Raw genomic sequence first — 21,656 nt, 5'->3', positions numbered from 1 at the left:
ATGCTAGTATTTGCCAAACAATGAATTTGGAATTGAATTTCAACATTTCAATTCCCACATTTGAAATGAAGGAATTGAAATGAAACTCAAGTTTCCAAACACTACCTTATAGTTTATGAAGAGTTGCTTCTAATAAAGTTACTTATTCACTTAAAACATTAGAATGTTACTTTAATAGCTTACTAGGGTTGATTTTTGTATGTTAACAATGTTACTTTTAAACAATAGGCACAATTACTACTAATGTTATTTTTATTTGTGATTGGTTACTTCTATTTGTAATTTCAATTACTTTAATAGTTTTAGAAGAGTTAATTTTAATCAAGCTACTTATTTACTTAAAATAATAGGCACAATTACTACTAATATAAGTAAGATCGAGTTATTTCTATTTGGAATTTCAATATTACTTTTATAGTTTATGAAGAGTTACTTCTAATCAAGTTACTTATTCACTTAAAATATTAGTATGTTGCTTTAGTAGCTTACTAGGGGTTACTTTTGTATGTTAATAATGTTACTTTTAAACAATAAGCACAATTAATAATAAAGTTACTGACGTTTATTTTTATTTGTGATTGGTTACTTCTATTTGTAATTTCAATTACTTTCATAATTCTAGAAGAGTGGCTTTAAATTAAGCTGGTTATTCACTTTAATATTTTACTAGGGTTACTTTTGTATGTCAATGGTGTTACTTTTAAATATTAGACAAATTACTACTAATATTACGAAGGGTTTTATTTGTAGGTTAATGGTGTTACCTTGTACTCCCTCCGTTTCTTTTTGTTGTATCCGTTTCCTTTTTAGTCGTTTCATAATGTTGTATCCACTTAGAATCTTTCCATTTTTGGACATACTTTTTTTCCTAAAATACCCTTATATTTCAATCTAATAACCAAAAAACCTAAAGAATCTACCCATATTCCCACCTAATTTTCCCCACCCATAATATTTTATTCATTTAACCCACCCACCTCCCTTATTAAATTAATAAAACCCTAACGTCACTCTCACCTCTCTCTCCTTATAACCCGTCCCTCTCACCCTCTCTCTCCTCATTCTCTTCGGATCCCTCTCTCCTCCTGTCTCCCTCTCTCTCCTCAAGAAATCTCTCTGTTTCTCTAAAAACCCTAACCTTCTCCGCCCCTGTTCTTCGTTTTTTTTGGTGAGATCTCTCAGATCTTTGGGGTTTTCGCTCAAAATTGTTCTCAAACTTTAACCGGAACGACATTTCGGTGAGATCCCCTCTAGTTTTGTCCCCTTTGTCGTCCCAAATCCCGGTTGGTAATCGATTCTCTGGTGAAATTTTTTTGGGGATAAAATCGGAGTTTTATTAGGGTTTTATTAATTTCTTAATGGGATCCTCTTCCTCCAAATATCTTCCGACTTATTCGGTTGGTACTTCTGGGCAACGAATTCCTGACTCAAACTGTGATTGGGGCTCGAAATGCATTTGTCCCAACAACGAGCACTCGTATTCTGGCGAGTATCTGAATAATTTGAGGTTGGCCCAGAAGGAGAACACGAGTACCCGAAATTATCTCAAAGCTTGGTTTGAGAAAATGGAAGTGGAGCCTGGTGAAGAGGTGGAGTCCAAATACGACGATCGAGTCCCCACACCAGCAGATCTGAGATTCTTTGGAGGAGACGAATCTGATGAGGTATATTTCCTTATTTTTGGGTTTTTTTCCTGATTTTTCGAGTTAATTAGGGTTTACTCTGTTTTTGGGATTTTTTGTGTTTCTTGGAGAAAATCTGTGATTTTTGGTTGAAACGTAGGTTTTCTAATAAAATTAGGGTTACTCTGCATGTTCTGATTTTTTGAGATTTTTTGTGAATTTTAATGAATTTTTTTCATTTGTTGATGATTTTTGTGAATTGTTTTAGATTTAACATTGGTTCATTTTTTGTGATCATGCATGTCCCATAAATGTTTGATTTTTGTGTTAAATGATGAAGTTTTCGAATTGCATGTCAGAGATTCGTTGATAATTTTTGTTAAATGATGAAGTTTTCTAATTGCATGTAAGAGATCCCTTGATTTATTTTGTTAAATGATAAATTTTCGAATTGCATGTCAGAGATCCCTTGATTTTTTTGGTTAAATGATGAAGTTCATGAATTGCATGTTAGAGATCCCTTGATTTTTCTCGATTTTTATGAGTTTATTTAAATTGCATGTTGAATACCATGAATGTTGGTCTGTTTTGGTTGATTTGGATGTTCAATTCCATGATTACTTTGATGATGTTGTTCTTTGATCTTGTTAAGTTGATGTGAAATATATTAAACATATTTTATGTCCCCTCTTTATTGCAAGGAACCCAATCACTCTGATTCATTCGACCTATACTATGTGGGTGAGTGTGAGAACACAACTGCTGGTCCAGAGGTTTCTGATGGGCAATGTTCGGTTTCGTCCCCAAACGTGAAGGAAGATGAAATAAAAAAAAAGCCACCTAAGGGTGTTGATGATGCTTAGAGATAAGTGTGTCTTCTATAAACCCTCTTTTAATTATATTTGGATTGCTGGTTAGCTGTGGAGACATAAGGTGGAGTAGCCAACAACTGTGATCTGTTGTTGGCAAGGGGTGTTGTTGTTTTGTTGATGATGTGATAGGGTTTGGAGTGTATTCATGTCCTCTATTATTGCCTTGTTGCTTGAAACATGTTGCCTTGTTGATTGATGAATGTTGCCTTGTTGATTGATGAATGTTGCCTTGTTGATTGATGAATGTTGCCTTGTGTGCTTGCTGATTTAATAATGTTGCCTGTTGAAACTGTCATATGTTTGCTGGTTGATTAGTGTTGCCTTGAGAGGGGTGAAAGCATATGGGATGGGTTTATGAATAAAATTTTAACATGTGATTGGAAAAAAACAGTTTCATTAAAGTCCCCTCTTATTGTTTGTCTTTCCTGAATGCTTGGTCTGTGATGTTAGGGTTTGAATGAGGTCTATGATGAGTCTTTCAGTGCTGAGAAACTATCCATGTTTCATAAACCACAGTGCGCCATTAGCATCCAGCCGTAGGCTGTATGAGGCTTTTGTGTGCTAATGGTTTGTGAACATGGTGTGGTTCAATGAAGCTTGGGGACATCTGAGACCAAATTTAACATGATGATGAGTCTTTCATATGCAGAGTCTTTCATATGCTGATGTGTTTTTTCAAGTTACATCGATGATGAGTCTTTCATATGCTGAGAAACAATTCAAGTTACCTACACTCACTCGTGCTGCCATTAGTATCAGTGATGATGCTTCTCAGGCGCTAAGTGTGTGTAGGTTGAATTTGTTTCAATGATGCTTGGGGACATCTGAGATGAATTTTGATGTCATGCATGTTTTACTTTTGTTAGTTAGGTGGTCCTTCAAAGGGGATTGACTTATTTTTAAATATCCAATGCGATAGTTCACAATTTGTCAATTCCCTTTGGAAGGACCACCATGACACTTAAACAACATGTTTGATTGTGGTGTTAATGATAATCAATGATGTTAAAGGTTGATATCCTGAGATTTATGTTTCAATACTTGTCCTTTAACTCCTTTTGTCTAATGGAGTGATTGTCATTTCACATGATCAGTAGTGAATATCAATCATTCCATTCGGCAAAAGGATGTTAAAGTTGAGAAAATATTGATACAATAGATCAATGATGCTATTCAACAACTCTGAGATTGGAACCCTAATGTTTGCTAATGTCCCATGTGTGAGTTTGATCATTGTGATCTGTGATGTAATTGTTGATTATCTTAGATTTTGGTTTCTAACATATTCCCTCGTCCCCTTTTACAAAAGGGGATAAATTTCATTTCAAAAACAAACAAGTGATCATGTAATCCCTTTTGTGAAAGGGTGATGAGGTTGTTAAAATTTAGAAACATACTACATATATGCTGTAAATCAACCTAACTGAGATTGTTGTGCCTTGTCCATTGCTGCCTTGTTATTTGTTTTGAGTCATCTATGATGAGTTTTCATTTGCTGACACTCAAACCCTATATTCCATTAACACTCATGCGCCATTAGCATGAATAATGCTTCTCGGGAGCTAAGTGTTGGTGGATGGGGTTTGTGTGAGGGATGCTTGGGGACATTCTGAGATGGTTGTGTGTACTTGCTTCTATGTACTTGATGCCCTCTTCTTCATGCTTTGTTCAATGATGAATTGGTTTAAGCATATCGAATTTTACTTTTGTTGACGCATCGGTATCTAGGTGGTAAGATTTTCCATCTGAAAATGATGTGATATGCATTCTTTCCACTTAGATGCCGATGTGTTTAGAGAAGTGATTTTGCATATGACTTTCTAAGTATGTTGTAAGTAAATACCTTGCCTTTGCTGCCTTGCTCATGGCCTTGTTTTTTTGAGTTGTTCAATGATGAAATGATTTAGTAACTCGAATATTACATCTTTTGACGCATCGGTTTCAAAATGGGAATAAATTCCATCTGAAAATGATGTGATATTCATTCTTTCCATTTTGAAGCTGATGTGTTTAGAGTTGTGATTTTGCATGTCCTGAGTTTCCTACACTTTTAGTATCCTCTGTCAAATGGAGTGACTTTTCTATCCCATTTCTGTTTGTGTTAGTCATTCACTCCATTTGGGAGGAGGATATTAAAGTTTAGGATTCAATGATGATGAACACATACAAACTGAGAACAACATGTCCCCATGCTTTGCCTTGCCTTGAAAATGAATTCATGTGTTGCCTTGAAAACATAAAGTTGTCCCCTTAATGGTTTAAGGAATGGCTGACTCATTAAATTGGTGCATTGTTGCCTTATGATTTTGACTTATCCTGAAATCATATGTTAATATGCAATGTACATGTTCCCTTATGATTTTGAATAATCCTGAAATCATATGTTAATATGCAATGTACATGAATAACTACAAATATGTGAGTATGATGAACAAAAACTAAAGATTAACAACAACAAATTGATTCATTCATTCTTCCAGTTGATATGTTGCTTCCAAAATGTTTTAAATACATGTGATGCTTTCATTCAAGCTTACAAAAGTGACATTTTGTTTGCTCTTGTAATTTTTAAAACATGTTCCCAAAACACAAAAAGTAATCTCTCGTTCTTGCTCTATACTTCACTGATTTGCTCTCCATTCATCAACAAGTTGTTTGCATTCATTCACAGCCCACCTTGGGGCCTTAACTTGTTCTGGCAGATTCCCCTCATCTTCTAAAATCTTTTTCTTGTTGTGTGGGAGTTGGTAGTCATTGTCCCCCTTGTGTTTCAAAATTTCATTTCCAACATATTGAAGTGACATCCACACATTAGATAGAGTCTTTGCATGCAGTTCATTATATGCCTCAGTCACAGCACCACTTAAATCTTCAACTGTTTTAGGCATCTTTTTGTGCATTAGTGATTGAATTGACCTAAAGAACCCCAAGTCTAATATGTTACAATCTGGACTGTTTGCTGGCTGCTGAGTCAATATCAATGTGAAGCCATCTTGCTTGTAATGTTGCTGCCATTCTTGATCATTTTGCAAAATGTGTGCCTTTGCATTGTCTTGAATGATGTATATCACCCTTTCCCCCTCATGTGGTGGCCATTTCTCTTTAATTGCTGGGATTAGGTAGTTGATTAGCATGGCCCTAGTTGCAATCTGATTAACTGACTTGATTGGTTTAGTCTCAATTGTCCCCTTGACTCTATTTTTGGATGTTCTCTTTGCTGCCACTGCATCTGTGAATGGAAATATACCAAGTTTCCCATCCCACTCACACTGCCCATCTTGTCCCCACCTTGGCCTTGCTACTGCTGCCATAAACATGAACTTTGGAATCTTAGTTCTTGATTTTCCCTTCCTGTGTGGAAATGGTTCATTGTTTGCTAAATAAACTCTTTGACTTTTTTGTGTAAGATAGAACCATTTCTCATCGATGTGAATGAAATCATACATGCTGTAATATGTGGGATCATTTGGTATTGAGTAGTCCATTAAGAGACCAAGTACCCACTTCATCCTTGCCATCTTGCATTCTTCTGAAATGCCTGGATTCAATGGACTTGAATGTGGTTTTATCTGTTTTCTTTTCACCATTCTCCAAACTGTTGTGGGACTCAAATTGAGCATCCTTGCTAGATCAATAATGGTTGTTCTATCCCCCATGGCTATGGAGGCTATAGACTCATATGTTACTTGAATTCTCTTTCTCCCACAGTTGTGATATTTGCTATCATAGAAATACGAATCCATGGCTGCCTTATGTGCCAATGCTCTCTGCCATATTAGTCTAATTGTCTTCCTTGTGTAACCAAACTTTATAACAGCCTGCCTATTTGTCCCATGAATGAGTTCATCTGAATGCTTTTCTTTTCTTAAGAGAAGGAACAACAAGATTTCCAACCTTAATTCGTTGTTAATCCTTGGGGTTCTAGGCTTATGATGATTTTGCTCTGTTTCTGTTTGATGAATTGGAGATGGTGGGAACTCTTGTTGTGTTGGCATGTTCAAATCAAACAAAAATGGAACTGAGTGGTTATCTGATATACCTGATGTATGCTGTGGTCCCACTTCACATTCTTGTGCATATTCTTGTCCCACTTCATTCAGATCTGGCAATTGTTGATTTTGCTCAAAGTCCCCTATTTGATGAGCATTTACTTCACTTACAGCATTTTGGGTTGCTTCATCATCATCATAATCTGAATCAGAGTTCGTCCCGTCTCCTTCATCATCGGAAAAACCGAGGAACTCGTCCTCCTCTTGATCTGAAGCCATTAATGTCCCCTTGCTGATTAATTGTAGTGCATTTATTGCCTTTGGTTTTTTGTTGTTGTAACTGATATTAAAACAGTTGGAATTTATGAGGGTTTTTGGGTAGAAATTGTCCCCTATTTATAAAGGGTGGTAAATGTATAAAGTTTGGAGGGAAAAAGTTTGGAGGGAAAACTTTTTGGTAAATTTCTGTTTTTGGAGGGAAGTGTAAAAAGGGAAGTGGACTTTCCCAATTTGGGAAGTTTTCCCTCCGTTTTTTTCTGTTGCTGTAATCTCATTGGATGAAATAAATCCACCTCATGTACTTTGGTCCCCACTTCAATCAGATTTTTTCTGATTTTTGATTAATTAAATGAAAATATCCCCTTTCCCATAATTCTTTAATATTTTCTCTCTCCTTACTTTAATCTTTAAAAAAGAATCTCTTACACATTCTTACACACAATCATTTCTCTTACACCCAATCATTACACTTATACCCATACAAACCAAGATTCTATTTTTCTTAAAAACCCCCCAAGATTCCAAATGGATACAACATTTAGAAATGGAGGGAGTAGTTCAGTTAGTGTTACCAAAATCTGGTACTTTTGCAGTTGACACTCCTTCTCTCTCGTAGCTCCTACAAGTAACAACATTACACAAACAATGGTGAGTTGACAACATTAGCTAGCTCTGCATTTCTTCCATCTACACATGCACGTACACAATCTCTCTCCTCCAACCACCAACATCTCTACTCATATATCTATGGTCGTGCAATTGTGCAAACATATATACCTGAAGTATAATCACCACTGACAGTGAAGATAGACAATCTTAGCCACAACAACAACTACAAACGACATCAAAATTGCTATAACTTTGGGTTTTTTTTTCCCCCGATCATTCTCCTAAATTTTGTTTCTAATGATTAATTAGTTCTAGATTTGTTATTCAATTTAGACATAGAAAAAACAAAGAAAGACAAGAACCGAGATCCCTAAATGGCTTCCCATCAAACAACCAGATTATATAAACACCCGATCTTCATTACGTTGCCGGTGAGAAGGAAAATCCGCCCAACATGGGTGAAGATGCCGACATATTTTAAGTCATTCCTTTTCATATTCACCTTGCATGGTATATTTGTCGCAAATAGGAACACGTCACACCACCAATTGATGAGTGTGACTTGCCACATACAAGTCTTTGGAAATTATCAATAATTTCGCTTTTTATAGACTAAATATAGATAGATTACTCAACTATAATAACTTTAATTGGGTTCAAGTCGGACTATCACCAATTAATTACTCCGTACAAAACTTATTCAAGTATACATTTATTTTATTTTTTGGTTGTTACCTTTGTACATCCATGTGAATACAAACTAAATTAGAATTGAAGTGAACAAAAAAAGACACTAAAGTGCATTACAACATTTTCATGCAAATTTTGCAAGTCTTTCACGAATCACAAAGTAGTGAAGTACGTTTAGCAAGTGGAGTCCCCACTGGCCACTGGGATACAATTAATCCCCCCAAAAAAGAATGTGCATCACACACCTTGTTTTTCCTTTTCATTTTTAACATACATTTTTTTTTTTTTTTTTTTTTTGAAATTTGGTAATATTAATCCAATATTTGACCGATTTTCTTTTATTAATTCCACATATGACATATTTTTTTAATAATCCCATTTTTACTACCAATGACTTTGATTGGGCTTAAGTGACTGATAACCGGTGAAAAAGTTAACAAGATGGTGAAGAATTGACGATGATGATTGAATATATCGAGAGAGTACTGCCACATAGGAACATGTTACGCCTACAACAAGTTTATGACATGTTAAGCCCAATAAAAGTCGTTGGGTATCAAAACCCCTCACGATGGGCTTTTTAGAAAGTGAGGATTTCCCTTATAATCCCCCTCACTTTCAATGAGTCTGACCTGTAAATATAACTGGAAATATTTGTGCGAGGTATTTATTTAGTAGGACCCTTCATCGTACTTTCTAGAATATGAATTTAAAAAGGAAGAATTGAAAGGGAAAGATCATTTTGAGTCGCTATAAAAGAAAATAGGAAAAACATTATGGGATGGTGTGAGTATTTAAATATGTAGATTAAATATCGGGAAAAAAAGTAAGTACTTCCTCCGCTCCATATTTATTGCTTCATTGGGTTTGACACAAGATTTTTTTAAGTCGGAAAAAGTAAGAAAGACAAAGAAAAAAATACAACTTGTCATGTGATTAAAATGTTCCAGAGTTAACATGTAAGAGTATATAGGTTATTTATAGTGTGAAAGCAAATTTTTTATTTTTCGTAATGAAAATGGTGCAATATTTTATGCGTCCTACAAAAAATACCCTAACCAATTTCCTCCCTCTTTTCTCTCCCTTAAGTTTACAAATCTTAAGGTTTTCTAGGTCAAAAATAGTCAAAAAAATTCAAAAATTTGGCTATTCCCGACCCTTTTGTTTTAAAAATTACATGTTTTGTCGTTAAATTCAATAAAACTACATTATTGAGTGTAGTAAGTTCCCAGTGGTGGGGTAAATTTGGTTCGTTGGTAAAGAACTATGCGAGATTGCAGCAGTTATCAATTTTTCAAATTGACTTAGATGAGTCAGATGGAAGTCGTACTCGTGGATACAACAAATCGTTAGGTCGTCTCTCCAAAAAGGTTGTATATTCCAACGATATGTGTAAGAAATATTTCACAGTGCATGTGACCTTCTCAACGATCGTAGTTTTAATGGAAGAATACCTCTTTTTGATTCAGTTTGTTATATGGTTACGATTTCTGTTGTATACGAATTATGTTGTATGAATTTTTATTAATGAATAATTTTTACTATTAATAAATAAAAATTAAACTGGTGCAATATTTGTGAAAATTTGAGGTAAATGATTTTAATAATATTGGAACGGACAAAAGTATAACCATTTAGGAAATCGAGCATAAAATTATACATTACCCTAGCCATTTAATGCTCGAGTTGTTGTACAAGCAAGACGCCGTCGTTTACCGCAAGGACTTCCATTCTATAGGTTCACCATCTTTATTTCATTCCCTCTGAAAATTCTCGCAAAAGTCGACTTCTGATGCCTCATGTGGCAAGACTGACTTAATCTTACTTTAGATCATAACATATCTTTGTAATTTTCTCATCATCTTTGCGAATTTGATCCAATTTGTTAAAATGTTGCTTATATTGCAGAATTAGCATCAAAATGGTGAAGAATTCCTCTTAATTTACCTCTGTTGATGTGGGTTTTTTGCCACGATAATCATTTCAGGTGAGATTCTTAATCCCAAGTTATAAACTAGGGTAATTATTCTTATTGAAATTGTTAATTTTTTTTTGTCGTGGTTATGAATTGATTGAGAGTTTGATGGGAATTTTGGACTTTGGGGTACTTCATGATATTTTCTGATGAACTTTATTTTCATTAGTATATGCACTTGGAAAATGTATGGCCCTTTTCTAGGTTGGTTTACAGATTAGGTTAACTGAATTAGGAAGAAAAAGGGTTTCGCCATTTTGGTAAATTAAAGGTTTTATCCAATTAGCTAGGTTGAATGGGTGAAATTTTCCCATTAGGTTTTTGGTGCTTGAGTTGTTCTTCTTTTGTGATTTTTCTGTTGGTTGAAGTTTCTGGTTTCAAAGTACGGAAGTTTTAAGTTGTAAAAATTGCAAGAGTAAAAATCTGTAGGAAAACATAGTAAGAGATGGCAAATGTGTGTAAGAGTAAAAATTGTAAGTTTAGGGTGTTAAAAGATCCCCCACTGTTTAGTTTGGGGTAAGTGGTTTCAACATCTTCAAGCTTTGTGGAAAGAGGGAAAGTTTCAATTGTGGGGTTGTACATAGAAGAAACCTCGAGTTTTTGTATGACACTCCGTTCTATTCGACTTATTTTTTATCTGAACCTAACTAAACTTATCTGAACTTAACTGAACTTATCTTAACTTATCTAAACTTATTTTATCTGAAGCTAACTGAACTAATTTGAACTTAACTGAACTTATTTTGTCAGAAATCAGTCAAAATAAGTCGAACAGAACAGAGCACGAGTTTTGTTGTAGTGTTAGAAGTTGCTTAATTTTTGGTGGCATCACGGCGAGCCGGCGATGGCACGTGACTCACAGGAGCGAGACTTTCTAGTTTCTACAGCTGCCAGTTCAGTAAATAGGCACTTAGGTGTTTCTCTGTCTACCATTTTGGTAGAGTTAGGTATTTTGTTTGGATATTAGTTAAGAGATTACAGTAAGCCAAAGTAGTGACTGATAATTAGAGGTTTTTGAGGGTTATTCGGGAAAAAAGGAGTGAATCATATTGATCTTCCTTGATTGTGTTTATAGAGCTTATTGGGTTTTCTAAGCTTTGCAACATGCACATAACTCATGGATGCAACTTTCAATGGCATCTTGCGATGTATAGGTAGTTCAGTGTAAGGATTGCACTAGGAACCTTGTCTGCATACTTTCCGTAAGAAGGCTGTCTACAATCAAAATATTTATTTTAAAGAAAGATAATTAAGAATATTTTGGTTACCTTCGTTGCGGGTATGACTCTGATGATTGGTAAATAATGATTCATCGTCTTTCGATCTTTCTCTTGCATTCTGAAGTTCTAATTTGCGTCTGTGTAGAACTGCAGCACATGGGAATTTTGGCTTTGGCCACTGGGTAGTGAATTAGGTCGATATGAGGATTTACATCTCTTTGTACAAATCACAAGAGGCATATTGTACTATCTTTAGTTCAGCATTTATAGAAGCAAGCTTCACTCTAGTTCGATCATTACAAGATAGCGGGGATTTTTGTATTTGTTAACTTTGAAGTTTAAATCTTGGATGAGACAAAGAAAGGCCACCTGAGAGAAATTTCCGTCTCAATGTTGTGGTTTTATTAATCTGCTGTCTGAAGATGCATCTTGTGAATTTGTTTTCGTTCATTTGCTTGGTTTAGCTTCATTCATTTTCGGGATCATCGGGTTCTGCTATCTGTTTGTGACTTTAAGCTAATTATATTGCCTTTACTTAATGAAGTTGCTAGTTATTTGACAAAGATGTCAGATTTTTATTTTAGCTTCATTGTCTGTGCTACTTATCAAGGGTTCTTAGGTTTCATTTTTGAACTTAGCAATATATTCTTATTCTTGGTGATGATTTCTTGAGGAACCTACTTGTATGTTTAATTTAATTTTATGATTGATTTAGTTTTCTGCAACGGAATGGTGAGTTTCGAAGAAGCATTTTGTAGACTTTTATGACAGAAAGAAATATCATTCATTCGAAATGTTGGCTGCTAATGGTCTCTTGTACTAATTTTTGGGTTGCCGTGCTGCGCAGATCTGAGTATGACTCCATTTGGACATTTATCAAGGCTGTTGTTTGTCTATGTTGGAACAACTGTGCTGAAGGGACAAACTGAAGTTCACGGAACACCTCAGTGAATGTGGCTCATACATCTGTGAGTGTGCATCATTCTGATTAACTTCATTCACCATTTCTTCCCCCAACAAGCCCCTCCAATAGCGTGTCTGTGACCTTCCAATACCCTTCTTTTCTCCTCAACCCAAAACCAGCAGCAATGGAGGGCAGTATACTTGATTCCCTTGGCACAGAACTAATCGGGGTAATGTCACCAGTTTCAATTTGTATGCTCTTAGTTGTCCTATTAGTCTCCATTCTCTCTCCTTCCTCTTCTTTCCCATCTTCCCCTTCTACCCCTATCATCACTGCAGCCAATCTCGTCTACTCAGAAAATCCATCTGATTCCACAACCCAAAAACTTGAAGGCGCTCTTCTAAACGCTGCTGTTTTTATTGTCCTCATTTCAGTAGTCACCTTTGTCCTTGTCCTCCTTTACTACTACAACTTCACCAACTTTCTCAAACACTATATGCGCCTATCAGCTTTCCTCATCCTCACAACGATGGGGGGTGCCATTTTTCTCTCTCTCATCAGCCATTTTTCTCTCCCCTTCGATGCCCTCACTTGTTTTCTCTCTCTTTTTAATTTCTCCGCACTTGGGGTTGTCTCTGTATTCGGAAGAGGAGTTCCAATTATCATTACCCAAACTTATACTGTAATTTTGGGGATCATAACTGCTGCTTGGTTCACCCAATTGCCTGAATGGACTACCTGGGTTTTGCTGGTTGCTTTGGCAGTTTATGATTTGGTGGCAGTTTTAGCTCCTGGTGGTCCATTGAAGATTCTAGTGGAGTTGTCTCAATCAAGGGATGATGATCTTCCAGCTTTAGTTTACGAGGCAAGGCCTACTGTTTCTGCTTCTAACGGCGGAGGAAGAAGACATGGGGATTTAGGGCTTTTGGTTGGTGGGGTTTCAGATAATTCATCGGTGGAGCTCCAGAATTTATCAAGAAACGTTGGAAACCGTTCAAACGAGGAGGAAAGTACAGTCGAGGATGTAAGAGAGAGAATGAGGAATGAAGGGGAAACAATACCGTTGGTGGCAGAAAATTCGAGTGAGATTGGCGTGATAGATGAAGAGAGGTCATCCCTTATGGAGATGGTAACGAGAGATGGTGGTGATGGTAATGAGGAAGGCACAAGTGCAGGTATCAAACTAGGGTTGGGGGATTTTGTGTTTTACAGTGTTCTGGTGGGTAGAGCTGCAATGTATGATCTAATGACAGTATATGCTTGTTACCTTGCTATTATATCAGGGCTTGCTTGTACTCTCATTTTGTTGTCCGTGTGTCGTCGAGCACTACCGGCCTTGCCTATTTCCATTGCTTTAGGGGTCATTTTTTACTTCTTGACTCGATTGTTAATGGAACCTTTTGTTGTTCAGACATCAACTAATTTGATGATGTTCTGACACAACAACTCCTCCTCGGCCAGAACTACTACAGAAGATAGTTTTTTTTATTTTCTTAGAAGTGTTGTGCTGTTTGTTGTAGTGTTTTTCAAGGTTCTATACCAGTAAACAACAATGAGATTTATTGAAACGTTTACGCTTGTTTTTCCTGATGTGTGAATAGAAGGATTGTAAATACATTCATCAGATCTGGTAAATTTTTGCAAAGAGAAGTGGTTTCACTAAACCATGAAGGAATTGAGGCAGCTTGTCAATTGAGATATTTTATGTCAATGCTTTGTTACTTCAATGTAGTTACATACTTACCATTTTGAATAGAAATTATTTGCTATTCTTTTTGCTTCGCCTCTTTGCATTTCTCGTAGTGTGCGTCTTTCTATTATCAGAGTAAACTATTTGTATTTATGTATACAATTACTCAATTAGATGTTAATTAAGGGTTGTTAAAGTGGCGTAATGGTAAAGATAAATGGGGTTTGGGTACAATTGATAACAGGTTGTAATTTTCCACCAAAAGAAAATGGCTTGCTAGAAAGTAGAAACATTGCTTGTGTTAGGCTGGCATTTGATTGATTAGTTGTAATTGTAAGTCAATACCTTAGTACTTTTTGCGGAATCTCGTGACCAAAAAAGTCATGAATAGATGAGAAAGATTATACCACTTTGATTCTCAGAGGAAACTTATGCGGTACTTACAAATAACAAATCTATGAAAACTAAAAGGAAATATTCTGTCTTATCCTATAAACAACTTAATTCATAGATTTGGTACAGTTTCTACTTCATTCATTACTTGCATAGATTGATATGGCTTAAATTATGAAAGTTTTATAATTTTCATTGTACACCCGGTGAATCCTAGTAATTGTATATGGTACGTCCGAGGCTATTTTTGACATGTCTGCTAACGGAAATAAGTGAAAGGTGTACAATAGATGTTCCCCTCTATAGTATAATTGTCCTTGAAAAGACATTTTAGGAGTATTTTAATTTTGCTCCTTCTCTGTTTGGTAGATGGTAATAAATGACAGCAATGATAATCGACTACGCAGATTACGTAAATTTGCAAGGAAAGTTAATGATGATCTAACTCCACAATTCCACATCCATGACGTGTTTTCATCATATTTGATATTTCATTACCATTTTGTAATATTACACACAAATGCCTATTAAATGGCATGTTGATGTAATTATAATCTTGTCTCTTAGCACATGATTAGGCCTTAATAAATAATTAAATAAAAAGTAAAAGCATATTAATGAAAGGATTGCTCATTGAGGATATACTAGAATTTATGCCTAACCATATCTCATACTGCATTTAGCGTACATCCAACTTTGACTCGCATTTGAACTTGTTTCATACACTTTGGCTACCATTCTACCAACACCAGTAACAAACACTCTTTTGCGTGAAGAAGATGAAAAATATGTCAGCCTCTAGTTTCGATCATAGCATCTTGAACCACCCAATTTGTTTGAGGCTGTCTTAGATGACACCGTTTCACAATAATTAGTTGAAAAAATGGAAAACTTGCTCCAAAAAACGCAACAATTCACTCTGATCTCCAATAAGTTGTTATGATCTACGGACAACCTCACTTGGTTAAGATTCGTACCAAGTGAGCCAACCCTTGCTTTCGGGATGGGGATGCCTTCTCTCGGACACCCAAATACGCCTCAAACAACTTTTACGAATACTACATCACGTGTAAATGTTTTTGTGTTCAATCTTCAGCAGCATAGGGGAAAAAAGAAACTCTAAAAAAACAAGCTAAACTTGTGCAGTACCTGCAAAAAACAAGCAATTGGTTATCTGCCACAAAGGAAAAAAGAAACTCAAAAATAAAATAAAAAGGTGTTTGAGGGAAAAACAAAGTTAGAATGAAACTGTTACCTAAAAATGAAGTTATTTTCTGTAAAGGCTTAGTAAGCAAAAATATCAAAGATGGCATGACATGAGCATATAACACTGCAGCTGATATAGTGATATCATACATTACTGAGTTTAGTAATGCATATGCAATGTGAACTTCACTCGTATTCTGCATTTCCAATAATAGTAAGCTGTAAATGTAAGTTAACATTTGGTTAAGTCCAACTAGGATTATTATCGTTATCATCTAATTCCCTTGATAATATCCACGATTTTGAAGCGATTAATCATATATCGTTTAATATCTGACTCATCAGATTACAAGATGTCAGCAGTTTAATCTCATAAGGAACTCAGAGAAGGTGTTTACTTAGGCATATTGCTTCAGCTATCAGTAACTTAAACTAACAGAGTTTTACCAAATAAAGCATGTTCATATCCAAAAATGTTAGAAGGCATCTTATTCTTGTACAAGCCATCCCCGAAGAATCAATTTCTTGCACAATTCGCCAATCAAAAAGCCTCATATATAATAAATCACCTTCTGAAGGTTTTATGTGCTATCAACTTTCTAGCATTAGTATTGCTTTCTTTTGACTTTTGCACCTTGTTGGAATCTTAGCTACAAAAAGTTTCTTCCTCGTAATCATCTCCGAGTCTATAAATAGATTCAAAGCTCATCCTTGAATTGAATTAAGATTTTAAGAGAGTAAACATGGCTGCTGCTACTTGTAGAAACACTGATATATGGGCATGGATCCAAAACCTTCCACCGCTAACTCAATGGAAGAAGGATTCCATGTCGATATGCATATGCTCATCAAACTCATCGTTAGCAACCCTCAGTCTCAACATAACCAAAAACATTTCAACCAAATCAATCTCCTTTTCCATCTTTGCAAACTTTAGCCTTCCTGTATCCCTTTGGACCTCAAAACCAATTTATGTCTTAAGCCCTTCCACAAACCTCCTGGGTGACGAAAACACGATATATTATCTCATTTCGATTTTCATTCAAGATGTATTCAAGTACGGACCTACAAAAAACATTAACCCTATAAAAATCCCCAAGATTGATCCTACATATAACTTGAAACACATCTTCAATGTTTCCATTCTTACCTTAGTTTTCTTAGTTTGTATATATGAAGCTCCAACTGATCTTCGCTTCAATTGTCTTAAAGCTCTAAAAGATCAGCTTTCAACTATGGAATCTCGTGAAGCCTCAAAGCTACTGATGAGGATCTTAGGGTCTAACATTGAACAACAATGGATGAGATGCTTGAATCTAGCTATCACAAACTGGAAAATGGAGCTAAAAGCAGCCAACCAAATCCTCAAAGGTCCGTCTCCTCTGTTTTCCCATGGTTTTTCAACTACCGGGCTGTGGAAAGTTCAGCTATATTGTCCTATAATAACTATGGAAATCGAGAACACAAGTGGTTCAGCTGATGAGCGTTTAGCCTTTTCTCTAAACTACCACCATCTTGAGGGTGTCATACAGCTCAATTATAAAGCCATAGTCAAGGAGAAATGGATTGAAGTAATGGTAAACATCGACAATATAAGGTATTTATACACGTAAAAATCCATATATTTTGCTAAGGCATTCATACAATAGTCAGTTCTTATTGAAAAAATTAACGTTATATTTAAAATCTTATCTGACAGGCTAGATGTGGTTCGACTAGTAAGTGAGAAGCTTCTAAAAGATCGAGGAGCAGGGGCAGCAGAAAAGCACTTCCCTTCAAGAATGTCACTGCAACTCACACCAGGACCTCAGACAGACATTTTAAGCGTGTCAGTAAGCAAATCTTCAGAGAATCCAAAGAAGGAAATAGAAATAGAGAAGACAATAGAAGGATCATTCGAGCCTCTTAACAAAGTGGGAGTCCAGGTATCAGCAGGAGAGACCACAACAAGAGTCTTCAAACCATGGAAATTTGAGGAGACTGCAAAGGGTGACAGCGGGGGTTTGAACTGGTTTCTGCATGACAGTAATGACGGAAGAGAGGTCTTTTCATCTAAACCTTCCCCTATGAAAATGTTTCAGCCTAAGGCGTGGTTTAAGCACCGGTATTCTAATGCATACAGGCCTTTTACTAGACAGGGAGGGGTTATATTTGCAGGAGATCAGTATGGGGAAACGGTATGTTGGAAAGTGGACAAATCAGCTATTGGGAAGAGATCAATGGAGTGGGAACTTTCTGGTTGTATTGGATTAACATACTGGCCAAATAGGTACAGGACATTGTACAATGAAACAAGGAGAGCTGAGTTCAAAGAAACTCTGCAGCTTACTCTAGTGTAGAATGTTTCTCGTTTAGTTTCTTCCCCTGTAAACCAACATTGCTTGTCAGACGGTTAGATTGTTTGTTTTCTTCCATTGCTATTACTAATGGTGGTAATTTGGATTCCTGATTAGAGGACAACTAGTCCTGTATTTTTTTATTTTTTTTTTCTGTACTCAATTTTCAGTTGTTAATATACTACTATGAATGTTTTTCTTATCAACCTAAGGCTTTGTTCTGTTTGACTTATTTTCACTTATTTCAGACAAAATAAGTACAAATAAGTTCAGATAATGCAACAGAGATAAACACGAGTCGATAATACAAGTATACAATTAAGATATAAGTATATAACCACTAATGAAACAAACATGATAGCACATTTTACACTCTTACAGCCATATTCATTTTGAGAATTCAAACTATCTTCGCATTCGATTTTTGGCTACAACTTTTTAGTGATAACAAGTCAACATGAATTACAAAACCAGACTTAGCAATTGCAATTAACATGCAAAACAATGACATAATGCAAGTTTAAAGTTTTAAAATAGCACAATTAGTCTACAAAAGGAGCAAAAACTGAAATTAGCCATGAAAATAAAGCGTGAAAGTACTGATAAACTAAAAAAAAAATACAAAAAAAAAATACAAAAATTTTACCAAATTCCCAGGTGACATTCAATAATTGTAATGATCAAACAAAAGAACTGAGAACTTCGATAATCTGAACCCTAGAAATTCCACTACGTTTTAAAATAACCAAAAAAAATCATGCAACTATTGGAACACATAATCATACGCAGAAAACGAATAAGCTAGAGCAATTCGAAAATACCAGGTTGCCGTCGCCATCGCCGGTTGCAGTTTTGCAGAAGCGATTGGGCACTCGGGAATTTTCGCTTAGTTTCTTTCCTGTAATTAACAATACCTACAAACCAAACATGGCTTGTCAGACGGTTAGGTGGTTCGTTTTCTTCCATTAAAATCGCGATTCAAATCGTAAAATATTGTCAATAATTCGATTTACAATTCTACATTTTTTCTTTACTAGCGAAAACCTCATAAAAATAAATCAAATTGAGAAAATTATTAATAGATAAATATTGTTAATTATTGCTTATTTAGATATTAAACAACTATATATTTAAATTATTAAGTTTTTTACCTATAATATAAGCATTTTAAATGAATTTTCAGAATTTAATCTTACAATTCTACGATTCCATTTTACAATTCGAATCTAAGTGTCCATTCTGATTTAAAGTAGAATCGCGATTTTGATAACCTTGATTGCTACTACCAATGGTGGTAATTTGGATTCTTGATTAGTGGACAACTCTTTTTTTACCTTTTTTTTTTTTTAATTTTTACTCAATTTTCAGTTGTTAATATACTCCCTCCGTATCTTATTAAAGGATACACTCTGACCAGCTTATAGTTTTAGGAGAATGAGTTAAATTTATTAAAATAAGATGAAAGTGATATAGTGGATGAATGAATTTAGTAAAAAGATTATGTGAGTAAGTGTGGGACCATAAAATAGAAATCTATCTATCTACACAACAACCACATTAATCAACAACGTTTGAAGTTTTCAGCAGTAGTGGCCGTAACAACAACCACAACAGAAATTCGGGCCGGCGATTGAGGGGCGAAGTGATCCCAATTCGATCTACCGGAGAGTCTCACATATTGCAACGGCGGCGAGAAGGTGAAGGAGACGGCGACGAGAAGCCGAGAAGGTGAGTCGACGACGACGACGACTTCTTCCTCTATTTCGCCGCCGGCTTGTCTCCTTCTTTCATTGATTCAGCATCTTGCAACGGCAGTGAGGAGATGATGGCGACGGAGATGGCGGCAAGGAGGTGACGGTGACAAGTCTACAATGGCCGAGTTTTGGAGGAGAGGAGAAGAATGAGAGGAGAGAGAATCGCGAGAGACTTAGGGTTTCTAGAATGAAAGAGAAGTTGGGTTTCAGGGAAGGAAGGAGAGACGCAAATGAAAAATTAAGGAGAGAGAAAAAAACATATTTATATGGCGCTGAGTACACATGCGTGTGGTTTTCATTGCCGGTCTGATGGTGACGCGTCTGTCAGGCGGTCTGACACACAAGCTACTCTATGTAATAAGTGTTGTACAAATTTTTATATAAAACGGTTTTACACGAAAGCCCACCTTAGTGTCATACTTCCTCTGATTTTTAATACTCGCAACGTTTGTGTATTTTACACTATTCACATATTTTATTTTGACTATTGTTGGTGATTTATACATAAGATAAAACATAATCATGTAGGATCTTGTTATATTCGTCTCAATTTGTTTTTTCAAAATATTAACTTTTTATAATTTTTGCTTAAAGAGAATTAAAGATATTAATGATCAAAGTTTTGCATAGGCATGCGTGAAAGTTAACAACGTTGCAAGTATTAAAAATCGGAGGAAATATAAGTTAAGCACTGAAACGAATTTGTTAAACACTGAAAGTAATTAGTTAAGCACTGACGCTTATTAATATCGGTATCATTTTTTGTTTTCAGTTTTCTATTTTTCACAAAACTAAAAACAAAAATATGAAAACCATAAAAAGTAGTTTCCAATTTTTTGTTGTCGGTTTTCAAAATCAATATGATTACTATAATTATGACTATTTTTTAATTCATGATTCAATCTAAATCACATGACTTTTAAAACAAAAAAAAACTAAAAACTCACAGTGATACCGAACGAGTCATTAAGCAATGGTCCGTTTGGTATCACTGCCAGTTTTCAGTTTTTGGTTTTTTGGTTCTATAAGTCATATGCTTTAAATTGAATTATGAACTAAAAAATAGTCATATCTATTGTAATCATGTTAATTTTGAAAACTGACAACAAAAAACTGAAAACTACATTTTGCGGTTTTCATATTTTGGTTTTTAGTTTTGTAAAAAACAGAAAACTGAAAACAAAAAACGATACCGAACGAGCCCAAAATAGTGTTTTTTTTTTCTAATAAGCCGGTTTTAAACAAAAGTTGTCGTGAATATGTATACATAATATTTAAAAATTGTAACCATATATGACAGTATGACTTGTGTCATTATCTCATCAAACTACCTCTTTCTAACTTTTATAATTAAAATAGAGAAAATTCAAAAGGCATCATCATCATCATTATCAACATATAAATAAAATAAAGTAATAAACAACTCAAAAGACACACATAACAAAAACATACAAATAAATCATCATAACTTAATGAGCTAACTTAAATTGTATTAATCAACTAATATTCCATAACAATAATAGTAAAATAAACATTAATACTTAAATCGTATAAGTTAACTATCTTTTTAGTTTTTTAACTACACAAAAGTATGAGAATAACAAACATCTCATCAAAATAAGTCATTAACCTCTCATCTTCCTTACACACCTTATAAATAAATATAACTATCAAACATTTCGTTATATCACTTACACGTACAATCAACTCTATATCATCATCATTTGCACCAAAAAAAACTATATATTTTTTTTAAATGCAAATAAACTTTAGATCATTTTACATTTTCCCGAGGTAATGTGTAACTGTTTTATTTTATGTGTTGCGTCTATCCTCTATTTCTATGGCCAAGTCTTAATTTTCGTCAATGTTTATTCTGATTATTTTAAATAATTTAAACTTTCATAATACCTTAAAGTTGTTATATGTCGAGCAACATAAGTACTTCTAACACTTACAAAATGCTCTCGTGCATCATACGGGTCAAATTACTTGTTGTTATATACATGTAAGATAATGTTCATTTTGTATTGATGACCAAGCAATTTCCCTACATCCACCTCAGCTGGATTGGCGATCGCGATGTCGCGATCCAATGAGTATATATAGGGGGTGTT

At 35.0% G+C, this 21,656-nt stretch overlaps 4 protein-coding genes and 1 long non-coding RNA gene across 6 annotated transcripts; 3 read left to right on the top strand and 2 right to left on the bottom strand.

Moving 5' to 3' along the window:
• The first annotated feature begins 773 nt into the window (after nucleotides 1-773).
• LOC110798642 (uncharacterized) lies at nucleotides 774-6,791 on the top strand. Its single transcript, XM_022003830.2, has 3 exons — nucleotides 774-1,664; nucleotides 2,324-2,491; nucleotides 6,657-6,791. The coding sequence occupies exons 1-2, from the start codon at nucleotides 1,359-1,361 to the stop codon at nucleotides 2,483-2,485; spliced, it is 468 nt and encodes a 155-aa protein (XP_021859522.1). The 5' UTR covers nucleotides 774-1,358; the 3' UTR covers nucleotides 2,486-2,491; nucleotides 6,657-6,791.
• LOC110798643 (uncharacterized) lies at nucleotides 5,116-6,762 on the bottom strand. Its single transcript, XM_022003831.2, has one exon. The coding sequence runs from the start codon at nucleotides 6,760-6,762 to the stop codon at nucleotides 5,116-5,118; it is 1,647 nt and encodes a 548-aa protein (XP_021859523.2).
• A 2,938-nt stretch (nucleotides 6,792-9,729) lies between the features above and the next one.
• Nucleotides 9,730-13,745, top strand: LOC110795153 (presenilin-like protein At1g08700). 2 transcript variants are annotated; one of them, XM_022000137.2, is made up of 3 exons: nucleotides 9,730-9,799; nucleotides 9,970-10,048; nucleotides 12,104-13,745. In XM_022000137.2, the coding sequence occupies exon 3, from the start codon at nucleotides 12,345-12,347 to the stop codon at nucleotides 13,596-13,598; it is 1,254 nt and encodes a 417-aa protein (XP_021855829.1). In that variant the 5' UTR covers nucleotides 9,730-9,799; nucleotides 9,970-10,048; nucleotides 12,104-12,344; the 3' UTR covers nucleotides 13,599-13,745. The 2 variants fall into 2 exon arrangements, with proteins under 2 accessions (XP_021855829.1, XP_056695224.1); XM_056839246.1 differs by having other exon boundaries at nucleotides 9,794-10,048.
• Nucleotides 13,746-14,857: 1,112 nt separating this feature from the next.
• LOC110795156 (uncharacterized) lies at nucleotides 14,858-18,871 on the bottom strand. Its single transcript, XR_002535208.2, has 2 exons — nucleotides 18,607-18,871; nucleotides 14,858-15,392 (listed from the first exon to the last, which is right to left on the bottom strand). It is a non-coding gene; the product is annotated as an uncharacterized lncRNA (long non-coding RNA).
• LOC110795155 (uncharacterized) lies at nucleotides 16,051-17,991 on the top strand. Its single transcript, XM_022000138.2, has 2 exons — nucleotides 16,051-17,046; nucleotides 17,149-17,991. The coding sequence occupies exons 1-2, from the start codon at nucleotides 16,193-16,195 to the stop codon at nucleotides 17,786-17,788; spliced, it is 1,494 nt and encodes a 497-aa protein (XP_021855830.1). The 5' UTR covers nucleotides 16,051-16,192; the 3' UTR covers nucleotides 17,789-17,991.
• Nucleotides 18,872-21,656: the final 2,785 nt, after the last annotated feature.

Source organism: Spinacia oleracea, chromosome 1 (genome assembly GCF_020520425.1).
Source record: "Spinacia oleracea cultivar Varoflay chromosome 1, BTI_SOV_V1, whole genome shotgun sequence".
Classification (NCBI taxonomy): Eukaryota; Viridiplantae; Streptophyta; class Magnoliopsida; order Caryophyllales; family Amaranthaceae; genus Spinacia; species Spinacia oleracea.
Note: the sequence above shows the minus strand (reverse complement) of the source record. Positions and strands in the feature narration are given on the sequence as shown.

Coding starts and splice junctions, on each gene's coding strand:
- LOC110798642 (XM_022003830.2), top strand. CDS start 1,359: ATGGGATCCTCTTCCTCCAAATATCTTCCGACTTATTCGGTTGGTACT. Junction 1,665..2,323: donor GAGGAGACGAATCTGATGAG/GTATATTTCCTT, acceptor CTTTATTGCAAG/GAACCCAATCACTCTGATTC.
- LOC110795155 (XM_022000138.2), top strand. CDS start 16,193: ATGGCTGCTGCTACTTGTAGAAACACTGATATATGGGCATGGATCCAA. Junction 17,047..17,148: donor GTAAACATCGACAATATAAG/GTATTTATACAC, acceptor CTTATCTGACAG/GCTAGATGTGGTTCGACTAG.
- LOC110795153 (XM_022000137.2), top strand. CDS start 12,345: ATGGAGGGCAGTATACTTGATTCCCTTGGCACAGAACTAATCGGGGTA.
- LOC110798643 (XM_022003831.2), bottom strand. CDS start 6,762: ATGGCTTCAGATCAAGAGGAGGACGAGTTCCTCGGTTTTTCCGATGAT.